Source organism: Melanostigma gelatinosum, assembly GCF_949748355.1.
Source record: "Melanostigma gelatinosum genome assembly, chromosome: 24".
NCBI classification, from domain to species: domain Eukaryota; kingdom Metazoa; phylum Chordata; class Actinopteri; order Perciformes; family Zoarcidae; genus Melanostigma; species Melanostigma gelatinosum.
In genome coordinates this window covers 1,549,289-1,565,554 of record NC_136657.1, presented here as the reverse complement: position 1 = coordinate 1,565,554, position 16,266 = coordinate 1,549,289, and the positions used below count along the sequence as shown (strand labels likewise).

Sequence of the window (16,266 nt, the reverse complement as noted above, 5' to 3'; positions counted from 1 at the left end):
TGCACACTCAACCAGTACGTACTGCACACTGCACACTCAACCAGTACGTACTGCACACTGCACACTCAACCAGTACGTACTGCACACTGCACACTCAACCAGTACGTACTGCACACTGCACACTCAACCAGTACGTACTGCACACTGCACACTCAACCAGTACGTACTGCACACTCAACCAGTACGTACTGCACACTGAACCAGTACGTACTGCACACTGCACACTCAACCAGTACGTACTGCACACTGCACGCTCAACCAGTACGTACTGCACACTCAACCAGTACGTACTGCACACTGCACGCTCAACCAGTACGTACTGCACACTCAACCAGTACGTACTGCACACTGCACGCTCAACCAGTACGTACTGCACACTGCACACTCAACCAGTACGTACTGCACACTGCACACTCAACCAGTACGTACTGCACACTGCACACTCAACCAGTACGTACTGCACACTGCACACTCAACCAGTACGTACTGCACACTGCACGCTCAACCAGTACGTACTGCACACTGCACACTCAACCAGTACGTACTGCACACTGCACACTCAACCAGTACGTACTGCACACTCAACCAGTACGTACTGCACACTGCACACTCAACCAGTACGTACTGCACACTGCACGCTCAACCAGTACGTACTGCACACTGCACACTCAACCAGTACGTACTGCACACTGCACACTCAACCAGTACGTACTGCACACTGCACACTCAACCAGTACGTACTGCACACTCAACCAGTACGTACTGCACACTGCACGCTCAACCAGTACGTACTGCACACTGCACGCTCAACCAGTACGTACTGCACACTAGATGCTCAACCAGTACGTACTGCACACTAGATGCTCAACCAGTACGTACTGCACACTCAACCAGTATGTACTGCACACTCAACCAGTACGTACTGCACACTCAACCAGTACGTACTGCACACTGCACACTCAACCAGTACGTACTGCACACTCAACCAGTACGTACTGCACACTCAACCAGTACGTACTGCACACTCAACCAGTACGTACTGCACACTGCACACTCAACCAGTACGTACTGCACACTGCACACTCAACCAGTACGTACTGCACACTCAACCAGTACGTACTGCACACTCAACCAGTACGTACTGCACACTCAACCAGTACGTACTGCACACTGCACACTCAACCAGTACGTACTGCACACTCAACCAGTACGTACTGCACACTCAACCAGTACGTACTGCGTAGTCCCAGCTAAAGGAAGGATTCTGTTTGATTTTACCAGAGGACTGGTCTCACCATGGGCCGGGTCAGTTTCAAGGCTAACTTTTTACTTCAACCGATTGAATTCACAGTTCAAAAATCATAACAGTGGTGATTATAGGTGAAGATGATCGTGCTGAACAAGACGTAAAAGTATCAAAAACGGCGTTTGGTCGAGGGAACAAGTGCGACGCGCTTAGACACGCTCCCCGACACCACTGGGAGACAACGGGCACACACCAAGTTATAATCAATATTATTTTCAATGTAGCCCCGAGGACTGTTTAGGGAGGGTGGGGTGATGTTGGCTGTGAAAAGGAGATGTGGATTAACTCATCGAACAAAAACAAAAATGTCATTGGGGAACAAAGAAAGTGAGAATCAACAGTTACCTGATGGCGCCGGACTCGAATGATCCATGTGGGTGGAACTATAAGAGCAGCATGAGCTCCTATTGGACAAGCTTCCTCAATTTGCTGCAGCATGAAGCAGGACACCTTGTTGTGGTACTAAAGAAAGACATTCAGTTGAATAGATGTATAGATTGAGATGGGAAGAATAGAACGAATATGATTGTTAAACCCACTCACAGCCTGTTTGCACCAGGAGCAGCTGATGGCCACGATCTCTTTGCTGTGGAAAGCAAACTTCTGCTGGAAGCCCTGCTCAGACAGACGGGAACAAGAAGGAGTGAGTGCCTCTGTGCTGCTGAAAGAAGAAGTGAATTATTATCATCACAATTCACACTCACCTTCCCACATTGTTTACATTTGCCTTCTTGCCGTCTCCGATGCACCCAGTGATGACGCACCACAACGGGCTGAAAACGCAGAAATCACACTGATCATCATTTTAAAAATACTTACTTTGTAGAACATTGAACCAATGACCAATGTTAATCTATTCCCTGATGGTTCCTGATCCTAAAACGGCTCCAGCAGCAGCTCAGACTCACCTCTCGGATGTTCCTAGAGCCGGATTCTCTGAAAGACGGTTTACACCTGAAATTAATCTGGAAAAGAGCAGAGGAAGAGTAGAGAGGACAGATGAACTGAGGCTTCTTCTGGGAGCGCCAGAACAGAAGCATCTCCAACGAGCAGGAAAACATGGTTTCGGAGAAAGAAGCACGAATGGCAAAGAGGTTCACACATGTGTGACTTTGCTGCAGTGAAAGTGGGACGGCACCACGATTCCCCATCATGAAGTGAGCTCAGAAAAGAAAACCCAGAGCAGGGAGGGAACCAGCAGACTCTGTGGTTGCCAGGCTGAACATCATGAATTAGTCGGCTTCATTCCTGGTTCAGCCTTGCATATCACAGACCTTCTCATAATGAAAAATAGATCCGTTGGTCAATAGTGTCACATGATTAGTGCTCTACTATTGATATCAAGACAAAGGTGACAGCTTGAAGAAATACAAGGTGATGACACCAAGAGGTGTGGCTGAGATAAGATGATGTCTCTGTTTGTTGAAGCATTGATGGCTCCATCATTCACAGACTCACATTGTTGCTGCTCTGCTGCTAAAGATGAGCCCAGAAGCACCAGAACCAGCAGCGATTCATCACATCACAGACATGGTCTACCAATGCGCTGCTGTTATCACAGCTGGACTCTGGTGATGGGTCACTCATGCAGCTGTAGAGAGACGGCACTGTGATCCGTCTCTCGTCTATCAATCCACTGTCCTTGGTACTGTGCAGACTCTTCTCACATTTGGTCGAATATAGTTTGTTGTGAGGATGACAATGTGCCATGTGTCACAGTCTACGGATGTGATTATTACAGTGATGATGATTCATAAATAAAGAGAGATACTGATGGCATGTGACTGATGTCTGCTGATGAAGACAGTGGATGTGTTTGACAGGGGCTAGTAGAGGGACCTGGACTTTGTCTCAGTGACCAGTCCTGGTCCCTCTGTGCTGTTAGGCCTTCAGAAAGAGGCCTTAGTATCATATCCCTTTGAAATCAACTCATTTATCAATGCATCCGAATCAACAGGTAGAGGAGATGGAGAGAAAAGAAAGTGACCCCTTTCATCATGCCAGAACCAAAGTGGAAGTTCCCAAAGGGCGTGTGTCTGATCTGGATTACATTGCAATCCATTCGCTCTTTGCACAGACCTGAAGACATGCTATATCTGTAGCAGCGGTATCTGGTTATGTGGCAGCCCCTCAGACATGTGCCCCACCTATAAAGACTCATATCATGCTGTGACATGGCTTCACTAAGAATGGCTGAAGGGAGGTCCAGACACCACAGACGAGGAGAGAGGAGAGAGGAGAGACGGAGGAGGTTTGTGTGTCTCACTCTAAAGTGTGGCTCATTGAGCGGCAGGGTGGCGTCCAACAGTATGGCTCTAGAGCTGGGAAACTGCAGGTTAGACGGGAGCAAGAGTTAAAGACAAGCTGTCCTCTGACGACATCAACAAAGAGAAGCTTAGATTTCCATCATGTCTGAGGGGTTCCTCCTTTTCACTTCTCTCCGATCTTAAACTCTTAGTGAGGACTAAAAGTTAAATCCTTCTTTAATCTCGCCTCCGTCACCTTTTGTCCCTCGTGAAAGACGGTTTAAACATCAGTCTTTAATCTTGAACTGTCTGTGATGACAGCTGTGTCTTTATGTTTCTTGTCTCCATGAAGTAGATTCATACGGTGAACTCATTCCATTTCCTGGATCAATCCGTTAAGTGCGTTGAATGCATGAGACAGAGAAATTACCTTCTCCAGTTGTTCTATACAGATGGTGTGGGCCACTATCTTACACGCAGCACACTTCCTTCGACTGACAGACTTTTGCTGGAAAGAGAAAGAAAGAGAAGGAGAAAATGAAAATCACAGAAATAAGCTTCAGCGAGGACCGAAAGGTGAAACCATCGGCCCTTTGACCAACAGTAATGTACACAGCCACATATGAGGCAGTAACCATCTCTGACCACTGGGGAGCAGTCCTGTGCTGGTCTAAGTGGTGAGACGTGGATGATGTGGACATACGAGAGAGAACTGCTACATGTTGCTGTTGTTCATGTGACCATCACTAGTGCATTTACCGCCATCTGATTGGTTTGTAACTTGGATGAAGTAGTTCCATGAGTGCAGACACTGAAGGAGTATCTAGTGAGACGTGTATAGATTCAGTGTGATAAACTAAAGGGAAACACACTTGGCTCCATCTGATGAATGGATGGAAGTTGTAGTCGTGGTATTGAGAACACAAAGAGGGAGGAGCTACTCACCAGTGCTCTGGCAATGCAGTGCTGCTCTCCCACATAACAGCAGTCTCCAGACACATTATTCTCAAACCAGATGTGCTCTCCATACACAGCCGACTCCTAGAGGGACAAACAAAGGACACCAGCTGGCTCACTACATCCGTAAGTCACTGATGCTGTTTGAGGCCATTGACTGCCATTGCCACATTGACTGAACACCCTGGGTGCGCTTATCCACAAAGATCCTGGCACATTATGCTCCAGATAGACTCGATAGGGTTAGATAGAAGAACCCACTAGGGAGGGTTGTCCTGTGAGCGATCACAGCCCAGACTCACAGTCCAGTCCAGAGTGCTGCGGATATCTGCCTCTGGATCACTCCTGTTCAGGGACGATGTGCTGGGCTGACAGGGCAGATGGTGCAGGCCGGACTTAGCTATTGCTTTCCTGGAAACACAAGGAGAGACAACGAGAAAAGGTAAAACCTGTCAACGTCACACAGTTTTCAAACCGTCTGAAAGCTGAAAACATGTTTGAAATGTTCCTGATCGGGCATCACGAACATATCAGCATATCAAACACTGGGGACACAATTTCAACACCAAGTCCTTTTGTGGAGCTCATTCATGTCTCTAATGTCAACGGATTCAAATTCTAAAGATTTGAATTCATATTCTAATGTGTAGCACCTCATGTGGAATATCACATGTCACATTCATCAAGCGGGAGGGAGAGAGAGAGCAGAGGTGGTGGAGCGAGCTATAGAGTGAATGAAGAGAGAGAGACAGAGACAGAGACGGAGAGAGAGAGAGCGAGACGGAGAGAGAGAGAGAGCGAGAGCGCGAGAGAGAGCGCGAGAGAGAGCGCGAGAGAGAGCACGAGAGAGAGCGCGAGAGAGAGCACGAGAGAGAGCGAGAGCGCGAGAGAGAGAGCGCGAGAGAGAGCGAGAGCGCGAGCGAGAGAGAGCGAGAGCGCGAGCGAGGGAGCGCGAGCGCGAGAGAAGAGGTGGTGGAGCGAGCTATAGAGTGAATGAAGAGAGAGAGAGACAGAGACAGCGACAGAAACGGAGAGAGAGACGGAGAGAGAGAGCGAAGTAATATGACTTTATATCAGCATGCTGCACCAGCACACAGTGGGTGAAAGGGGGGGGGGGCACACCTGGACAGGTCACCATGCTGACACACATTAACACAAACATGAGCGACCTGGCATGGACTGTGGAGGTCCACCCAGTCACCCTCTGGGTGAAGCTATATTTTTGGTTGCTTGATTGTTTTATAACTTCACATTTTTGAATCAACAACTAAATGTCAACACTGGACAAATGTTTCCAATGATTCAACGGCTGAATCTCAAAGATGCATCTGAAGCAGCAACGAGTCGATCAGGAAGAGGGAAGGAAACTGATCCCACACCAGTGAAACGGACACTGTGAGAACTAGAAAGATAACGCAGCTTCCTTTAGACAGATGAAGACCAGCTCATGATGAATAAATGAAGACGAGATGAAGCAGCATTTCACTTTTTACGACTGCTGTCAACCTGAATATGACAGCATAACGGAAACATGTTATGATATCACAAGCGCTTGTCGCAGTTAAAAAGCTTCTCATCAATCATTTGGATGTCCTCCATTTAGACATGCAGAATGTAATTCGATCATTTTTATTCTGTGATCAAACATTGTTAAACAGGCGAGAGGAATGAAAGAGCCAATCATGAAGCTCTAAAACGTTCATCCCCTTGGGAGCTCGACCTTCCGAACCAATCATAACCCAGCTCTGTGTGTTACAGTGACATGTTTGTCTGACGGGGACGCTAAGGGAGAGGTCAGAGGGGCGCCGCAAATAGAACGTCCCAAACAGATATGACAGTTCGTTTTCAGAATAACCGTCATCCTGTGACTTATATGAAAGTCAGCACCAACGGCTGCTGATGAGAGTTCCAGCTCGACTAAAAACTAGCACAGCGTGTCAAATCACAGCTGTCTTATAGCCTTTTCCCACCAAACTTAGCATGTATATGCTGCTTTTTAAACACGGGAAAACGTTGTGCTAGACGGTGTGCCAGCCGGCAGCGGAAAACAGGGTTAGTAAAGTGAAAATGTTGACATTAATAAATTATACTTGTCCAAATCCCTGTTGATTTTATGTATTCAACATTAACTTCAACACACGTCACAGCATCGCTCTGGAAGAGAGGTGATAATCATCGTGTGCAGCCAGGTGTCATGTTTCCAGCTCTACTGCAGAGTCATTGGTCCCTGTCCCACTGAGGACAGAGACACGTGTTAGTGGGTGTTTGTCCACAAAGGGTCTTTAAATGGCTGGACTGTCAGAGCATCTAGACATGGTTCTCCTAGAGGCCGTACGTGTTGCAGGAACATTCCTCGACACACTAGAAGTAGTAGGCAGTAAATCTGTGGAAGCATAGAAGCAAGAAGTCTGCAGATACAAAACCAATACACTTTGTTGTTGTTCATGGGTGTGTGTGTGTGTGTGTGTGTTACATACGACAGGAAGTTCTCCCATGTTTCCAGATAAGGATCATAGTATATGGTTTCCTCTGGTCCCCCCAGTGGTGACGAACAGCTCTTATGGAGTGTCGACTCAGAGGAGGACACGTGTGGCTCAGAGCTCAGACCTGCTGAGGCCAGCTGACCCAAACTGGAGCTGGTCCTTGCAGTCTGGATCTGCTGATGTAAAGTCCGGTGAACTTGACTTGCGCTTCGGCGATCATAAACTCCACAACCTGATTCACCACATCGAAGCTCAGAGTCGGCTGGAAGTAGGTGGGAGGACTTTCGTCTCAGACAGCGAGGAGGGCGGAGCAAGGGGCGGGGTGTGATGTTTTTCACATCGACTGCCTGAGTTAAGTGCATCCGAGTTGTCGGGCTGAAGCTTACAGGTGTGTTCTCCACTTCTTCATCACTCCCTTCCTCTCCATCGGACTCCAAACAGGAACATGGAGGGGATTCTTCTACTCCTCTGCCCATCTGGACGACACTCGCAAGTAACATCGAGGATCCAAGTAAATGAGGTTCAATCGATTTGACTTTAGGATGTCGATGTCGCATCGCCATCCCTCGATGTACGTAGGGCGCTGAGCCAGAGGCTTTATACTGAAATCCTCCTCTTCCAGAGTCTTCACTTGCGTTTGTTAATCCTACCCGTCTCCTCTGTCCACTGGCCACCAGTAAGCCAACACTGGGGCGCCTGCGCAGGTCAGTACAAACTGGAGGTAAGCCAACAGAGGAGCGTCTGGACTGCACTAATGCTGCAGAGGGCAGCCCGACACTAGAGCGCCTCCTGGCTTTACTGGTCTGAAGAGCAGGACCAGCCTGATGCTTCTGTCCTTTCTGCCGACGGCGGAAACGACGATGGAAGAAGAAATCCATCATGTCAGGAAGGGCGGTGCAGGATGGAAGGTACTGAAAGGATATGTGGTGTCTGATGGGTAAAGAACCCGGATTCTCTGATAGCAAGCTAAAGGTTAAAGGTGAGCTCTCTGTTGGATGGTATCCATGATGATTGATGATACTGCAGCTCCTCTCCTTCTCTTCAGTCTTCCTTTAGAAATGCTCTGTTTATTAAATGTGTTCCCTAAATGACATGAACAGAGAGAAGAGTTTCCACAAACCTTACTGGTACAACAAGTCCTTCCTGCCAAGTTATGACTACCACTTAATTACTACAAATACCCAAAACAAAATGCATATTTCCATCCAAACTAATTGAATAGATCAGGCGTTGCCATGCTGAATCAGCTGTTTAACTCAATCAATGGATCCCTGATGCAGTGCTGCTTAGTTCAAAGTCACTCAGTCCCCCAGCAGCCCTTCACTGGTTCCCTCTTCCTGTGACCAACGCACAACTCTTACATGTAAAGGAGACCCCGTGGCCACCGTGGGACCACGTGGGACACAATTCTTACTAGCTGTTCTTCAGACCACTTGTTAATGTCGACCAGAAGCTTCCAATCACTCATTTTATTGACTCATCTCATGTACAAGTCATATAAAGCACTGTGTGATGCTCACTCACTCTCATCAGCATCATTTAGCTCACGGTTTTGATTTGCTGCCACACAGTGGTTGATACACAGCGGAGTCTTTCGTAATCTATTGATATATTTCATTGGACTGTATCTTCTGGATGCTACTGTGTTGTACTGTAGTGTTTGCTAAAGCATTGCATTAGTGACATTCGGCCTCTCTTCATGGAGTCTCTGCCCAGAGGCTCCATGGAGATGAGCTCACGTTTAGACCGAGCTGTTGATTAATGCGTTCCGTTAAGTGCCTGAAAACTAAACGAATACAGCTTTAATCATCTAATATTAATCAGCTTAGTGACATTCGTTTACATGCTCCACATGAAGTAGAGCGCCGGCTGCTTCATGAGACACATGTGTCCCAGAACCCTTTAACTGCAGACCAGACAGCACTACAGACCACTGCTCCGAACCAACACAGAGCACGGTCTGAATAAACAGTTGTTACTTTCGGATTTGGCTCGAGGGTTTAAAAAACAGCCCAGCAGGCCACTGGTTCAGCCAGAGTCATGCTCCGATGTCCCCAGGCTTGATGGGACTTTTCTTCTTCTTGTATAGAAAAGTAGAAATGTGTCTTGCTCAAGGACACATGGACCAGCGGAGCCGAGGATCAAACCTCTGCCTCACGCCGTCAGACAATGTGAACCATGAAGCCGTGGGAGCTAACACTGACCCATGCAGAAGTACTCAGAGTGAGATCAGCAGTAGCGCCGTCACAGTTTAAAGTAAAACTAGGAAAGAAGAAGCAGCTCTGCGGGTAGAAGAGGAGCTACATGTGTTTCTAGTTTTACCACAGAGCTTACAGCACCACACCGGAACAGACTCACTGAGCTCTGTGGTGTGAGACTGACAGCATCATCTCAGAGGGTCTGACTAACACCGGCACACAGAGCTCTGTCACAGAGGTCAGGGCTGGCCTCAGTGCCGGCTGCCTTTAGCTCCAAACATCACTGGTGGAGGTGCTGATGAACTAAAGGGAGCAGTGGTCCTACGGCAGCTTTCAACACTTGTTAGGGTGAGGCTTTTCTTCAAATACAGCCATTTTTATTGTTATTATGACTTTATTACTTTGAGGATTTGAGGCCAGCTCACCTCTGAAGACACATTCACGTTACACTTTGATTTCCGACTGACTTATTTCTGCTTCGCCACGGTTTCAGTCACAGCCACACACGGGTCTAGAGCATGCATTCACTACTCTGCTGCTGTACCGAGGGCGGGGCTTAGCCTCCACACACACGCACGTTATGTGACATTAAATCAACACGGACTCGTCGTTTCACACCTTTGTGTGGTTTATCGCCGAGTTACTGTGAACACATCTGATCTGTATGACTATCAGGAGGAAGTAAAAGTCCTGACCAGGTTTCTGTAGGTGGACGTGCAGAAGGATCATTACTGCGAGACGGTCAAAATACACCATCAAGCATTGCCCTCAGCGTATTTGGTAGAACGGTTACTGTTATAATAAACGTCAAATAAAGAGAAATATGTGGTTCAAACTCCTACTTCAGGACATCACTCATACAGTTGCCAACACACCAGTCACTTCTTCAGCAAGGTAGGATGAAGAACACTAGGACCCGTCTGTGACTGCAGCCTCAGGACCTCCCGGTCAGAAGAATGGCTCGTGTAGTAGCACTGTACTTTTCCCCGGGCGCCTGTCATTGCCAGCCCACTGCTCCCTATATATACACAGGGATGGGTCAAATGGAGAGAATCATTTCCCCACTGTGAGACTAATAAAGGAATGTTTCTTCTTCTTCTACAAGAACTGCTGGCTAGATTAACATTCAGGCAGCTCTCAGTCTGGATAGTGGGACTGATCAACGATCAGTGAACCGTTCCCACAGGGTGCTATGACTTCTGGGAGATGTGTTGAAGTAGCTCAGACCTTCCCACAGACCACTGGCTGACTTTGGAGGAGGGAACATTTCGGATGCGTTACATCTTTCACACATGTCTCAGTGACTGCACTGTAGCCAGCCCATAATGCCCATAATGAATTCAAACAGAAAAAAGCCCTTTCACATGCTGCAGCAAGCCACAGAAAAGTGTCAAAGCTGTGATGTCTCCTCAGACAGGGCCTTGAAGGTTCTGGTGTTGTTATGTTGTTGCGATTCCTCTCGTCTCTCGTCCTTTGCAGGAAGTGAAACAGGTCAGAGGGGACTCGTGTTACTCGATTTGCCCTAAATGTGAGCATTGCTGCTGCGGCCCTTCTCTCGACAGCCTGTCATGATGGCCATCAATCCCAGAAGCTTTCAGTTCATGTCATTATGAGACCGAAAGGAAGCGTGTGCTCAGTGTGGCCGCCGTTAACAGGATATCCGGCTCATTTGCAGCAGTGCTGCTCATCTGTTCTCATCTTAGCTTCAACAACTAGCTTTTCTGAACACGTTTGTCATCTTGCTGCTGACTAGCTTCCAGTGACAGTAGTTCAGCAAAAGACTTGTGCCGTTTGTGGGTCATGAAAACACAAAGGGTGGTCCTTCATAAACTACAGCCCCAGTGATTCATCAGCAAGATAATGGTCATATCTTGTATTGGCCAACATGTCGTCCAATAAGGCTGATACACAGCATCATGATCAGATTTTCATTAACTCTCAAATATCAATGTCCGCCTCAGAAAACTGGTCAATGTCAGGCTGTAAATAGTTAATAATGTAAAGAGTTTCCTTTCCTCTGATCCTTCCCTCTCCATCCCTCCTCCCCCCTCAGCCTCTAAACAACTAGACGATGACTGTGTGTGTGTGTGTGTGTGTGTTGCTGTTATGCAAGAGCTGCTTTCTACAGTGATAATCCTCTACCATAATGGGGCAGAGGGAGGAAGAGATGAGAGTACTCAGTATAAAACATGACCCACCTGAGTGTGTATTTGCATATCAACACTTAAGGCTCTTTGTCAGAGATGTTCTATCTCTAGAAATAGACCTCGTACTGAAGAGAGCAGGACTCCTTTTAAAGACAGACGGGGGGGGGGGGGGGTCTCAGGAGTCCACCACTCATTTACTAACACTTTCACTGGAGAAGGACTCCTTGAATGTATAGTGTTGTTCACCAACACGTCCCAACAGGAAATACAACCAGGATGTTGACTCACAAGGGTTTGTCCCCTTGAGAGTGAGAGAGTACGCAGCAGATGTTGTTCCAAATGTCTTTCTTAGGAAACGGAAGCTTCTTTTGAATGAAGTCTGGCTGTTATATTTGAATATTCTCGTGTACAAGTGGCAGGATGGTGGTCATCCTCTGGAGACCATGAATACTCAGGTTTGTCCATCCCTCTCCACACATAGAAGTGCTTTTCATCAGCAGGAAGACAACATCTGTTTGAACCTTGTAAACTCACAACGTGTCACATCACTGATGACGTACGGTCACCACTATGGTTCAGGTTCAGGAGAGGTAGAGTGAGTTTAGAGCGGCTGGGTTAAGATTAGGAGACCTTCGTGGTCATAGCGACAACAATCAGTCACGCTTCGAAGAAAACAGATCGACTGGTGGTCGGAAACAGGAAACAGTTTCATGTTTAGTTGTGCAACAACGTCACCTGACCTACTTTCATTTAGCTTTCAGTAGTCAGGATAGTCCAGACCTTTCTTCTATCACACCAAAATACATGCCAAGTTCAGAGTTCACCATGAATCCATCAGACACAACCAACCTGCTGGATCAACAATAAGATCTGTGTTCCATCAATGACTGCAGGCCAGGGTTGCAGCCTCTGTGATGCTAGCTGAGTGCTAGCAAGCTAAAGGGAAAACTAAAGCGGGTAAACTACTGTTGAATGAGTAACCTGGGGGAAGAATATAGAGCTGTGCGTGCGCGTGTGTGTGCGTGTGTGTGTGTGTGAGACACTATCCAGAGCTCTGTGCTGTTGGGTTAAATATTTACATGAGAAAGAGTGGAGTGCTATGCAAATACGCAGAGGTAGGAGCAACGTGGTCCTCCTCTATGGGGTGAGACCAAACAAAGCATCGTCTCTGTATGGAGGGAGGCTGTATACGTGATCGAGAGCCTCTCTCCCTAACTGATCCCTAACCTATTCTTATATAGCTGCTTCTTCTTCTTCTACAGTGATTTGGTTTCCCACAATGCCTCTGAACATCCTCCGTGGATCTGTACTTTGGCTGACTAGAATCTGGTATTATTTTCAGGAACAATATTTATTTTACTGTGTAAAAAATAAATTGTGAGCCTGCACGGTGGCCTTCAGACTCACAAGTGAATCCCTTTGCAGTTTAAGTAAATGGAGACGATATTGTTGATTGTCATAGTCTTCAACCAATCAGATCTTTAGTTTGACATGATGGGCGTATTCTTTGACGTGTCAGAGCCTGCTAGCTGGCCTACAACTACGTCAGCATTAACATGCGGCTTGATTGGTCAGTGGGCTAACATGACTGGTGTGAAACTAGCGAGCAGAACTTTGTAATAGTAAGAGTTAAAGTTAAAAAATATGTAAGACGTTTATACGTGACATTACATCTTTTGCGTTTTTGCCATGTTTGGCGGTGACAATCCCAATATCTGCTGCCTCTGTCGAGCGGACATTTTTAGCCTCAAACGCATTAAAACCTATTCAAGAAATACAACTGGGGAGGCGCGACTGTCTTCACTGGCGTCCATGAATCGAGAAGGACTTCTTCCTGGAACTGAACTGCATCGATGTTCTGTACAACCGTGAGATTAAACTCTTTATCAACAAAGAAAGGAGGAAGGACTTTGTCTTTAAATAGTGAACAGCAGCTTTAGTAAGTGAACTGCTTTCGTTTTTTTTTTTTACATCTGCAGTAGCGTTACTACGGTGTTCATTTTTTCATTTACACAGGAGCCAACTCTCTCTCCCTCTCTGTTGTCAGTCGACCTGCTGACATGTTTTCAGTCTAAACAGTAGCTAATGACTGGAACCACACACACACACACACACACACACAATGTTTACAGGCTGTTACAACAACAGAGCCAGCAGGAGGGTGTATGAGGACAGTGTGAACAGTTGTGCTACCATGTATAATGAGGTATTGTCTCATAATGGTAGTACTACTGCTTCCTATTGTTTCAATTACCATCAGGGTCCAAGTCCTGAAGGGACTGGAAACATTCTGTCACATGCATTGAATGTGTTGTAACTCTGTTATGTTGTTCATTCTCTACACATGACATCTATCACACGTCTGTCCATCCTGATAGAGGATCCTCCTCTGTTGCTCTCTGAGGTTTCTCCCTCTTTTCTCCCCGTTAAAGGCTTTTTTTGGGGATTAACATGATTGATCATCATGCGCATCAAACGTTGCATAAAGCTTGTTGATGTCTGTTCGTGGATATTTTGAATCAAGCTGTTGTAAGCTGTCCCCAAATGTTTTGAAATTGACCAATCGGGGGCAAATGAAAGACAATGCTGCTTCTCAAAGGAAGGTTTGTTCAGGATCATTACACACAGCTGGTAGTTGCAATGTTTCAGTACTCACTGTAGCAGGGAATATGGATATTAGTTTCATCTCAGTACATAGACAGGTCCAGGGCATGTTTAGCTTTGCTCAAATAATGATTAACTTGACTTGACTTATTCAAACCATCCATTAAGGAATGTGCTTTAAACCTAGAACCCTCTTACTGTGACCCAACACTTCACAAAGTTGCTCAGCTTTTCACATAAAGTCCTTAAAAGTTTGAAATGTCAGCAGGTATCGTTCCGTATTCAGAAGCAGTCATGCATTTTAGTACAAATGCCATAACAAACAAGTGACTTTGTATTAGACAGTACTAAAAGCTCAAAGCTAAGCTGTGGGGAACATCTGATTCATATTCACACAGTGTAAATAGAAAACATACATATAGCCTTATTTATGATGGAGGTTCCTCATCAGCTGGTTCTGTCCCCTGATATCTGAGTAGACTGAACACAGCACTGCATCAACAACCTGACCGACTTCACTTTCACTTGCTTTAGTTTCCTTGTTAAAATCCACATTTTAAAAATGTTAAATAAAGTCTACTTCATATTCTGTATCCTCATAAATAGTAAACAAAACAAAGAATAAAATAGGAGCCAACCTGAAAACCGTCACTCGTTTCTCTCTTCTGTCTTCAGAGCGAATACTAAACTGTGTTAAATGTGCAGCAGAGAGAGAGAGAGAGAGAGAGAGAGAGAGAGAGAGAGAGAGAGAGAGAGAGAGAGAGAGAGAGAGAGAGAGAGAGAGAGAGAGAGAGAGCGCGAGAGAGAGAGAGCGAGCGAGCGAGCGCGAGAGAGAGAGAGAGAGCGAGCGAGCGCGAGAGAAGTCAGCACCCGGTCAGACAGACAGACAGATGGAGAGAGACAGACGGAGAGAGAGAGAGACAGACAGACAGACAGACAGACAGACAGAGACAGACAGACAGACAGACAGACAGAGAGAGACAGAGAGAGACAGGCAGACAGACAGAGAGACAGAGAGAGACAGACAGAGACAGACAGAGACAGACAGACAGACAGAGACAGAGAGAGCAGCTAGCAGCTAACGTTAGCTCTGTTGTGTGAAGCAGTGAAGCTAATGTAATGACAACCGCTGAGTCCCAAACCGAATACCACAAACATAAAAACCTTGTTGCTTCAGTGAGAAATGTTTTTCTACAGAAACATTAGGGTGTGTGGCTGAGAGGACAACCAGCGATTCTTTATGGGAAGAGACACGTTTAACAGCACAGGCCTGAACTTCATGCTATTTCAATCCTAATCACCTTTATAAGAGCCTCCTCTGACCGTTTCACCAGGTTTATACAGCATGCTCATCTCCTGCCCTGCAAACAGGCTCCAGACCAGCCAAGCTTGCTGTTTACTGGAGTCATTTTCCAGTAAGGTATCTTTACTTTTACTCAAGTATGGCTTTTGGGTACTTTATACACCACTGCTGCTGCCCGAATGTGACCACACATCTGTCGTGGCTCTACATCGGTGGCTCCACCTGCTGGTCAGTAGCAGGTGTTACACGTGGTCCACTGTCATTCTGAAACATCTCACATTCAGGGTGTAGTTCTCCCTCTCTTTCACACTCAGTCTTACCTCCTGGTGAACAGCTTGAGTCCGGTGAAAGACTTGGAGCAGCCGGTCAGCATCTCGCTCTCGTCTTCCACACAGGTTGGGGGAGGTGAGGAGAAGAATGTCGGGAGGTTGGAGGAGGAGGGCAGAGAGGAATTAGAGGATGCAGAGCTGAACTCGCCATCACCTCCTTTCACTTTGAGTGACGCTCCTTCTCTTTCCGTCTCTTCCCATGGTCGTTCAGGAGCACCACCACAGGCCTCCAGTCCAGCCCCGTGTCCCAGATCAGTGTCTGCTCCAGGGTCACAATCCATGACAGCAAGCTGGTTCACTTCCTGTGGTCTCACCCTGACCCTGGTCCCATTTTGGCTGGATAAGATATAACTTCTTTCGTCTTTAAATGTCCTTATATGACCCCAAGTCCTGAATTCCCCCCGTGATGTCCAAGCTAGACTCCAAACGGTACTCTAAGTGTTCCAAAGGTTCCCCAAGGAATCCTTGGTGTTTAAAGGAGTGGCATGAAGAAGAGCAATCGATCCCCGACTGCAGCTTCTTCAGGCTTTCAAGCTGCAGATGAATCTTCTCTAACAATGTGATGTAGGTCGATAACGGACGCCAGCTGATTCACGAAAGTTCTCCTCGGAGGAAGTATGAGCATCAACCACCAGACAGAGACTGACTGAAGCACTACAACCACTCCATTTACAGAAGTGTAACATTAACAGG

General features: G+C 46.7%; 1 protein-coding gene across 1 annotated transcript in view; it reads right to left on the bottom strand.

Moving 5' to 3' along the window:
• LOC306797317 (diacylglycerol kinase zeta-like) overlaps positions 1-7,873 on the bottom strand; it is a gene marked incomplete at its 5' end in the record, with an annotated part of 47,699 nt that extends 39,826 nt beyond the window's left edge. Inside the window, 9 exons of the mRNA XM_079296627.1 lie at positions 1,652-1,768; positions 1,850-1,921; positions 2,011-2,079; positions 2,215-2,271; positions 3,573-3,635; positions 3,983-4,060; positions 4,498-4,593; positions 4,812-4,920; positions 6,987-7,873. Coding sequence (XP_079152753.1) covers positions 1,652-1,768; positions 1,850-1,921; positions 2,011-2,079; positions 2,215-2,271; positions 3,573-3,635; positions 3,983-4,060; positions 4,498-4,593; positions 4,812-4,920; positions 6,987-7,873 — 1,548 coding nt within the window. The remainder of the gene's footprint in view (positions 1-1,651; positions 1,769-1,849; positions 1,922-2,010; positions 2,080-2,214; positions 2,272-3,572; positions 3,636-3,982; positions 4,061-4,497; positions 4,594-4,811; positions 4,921-6,986) is intronic.
• Between the last annotated feature and the right edge of the window lie 8,393 nt (positions 7,874-16,266).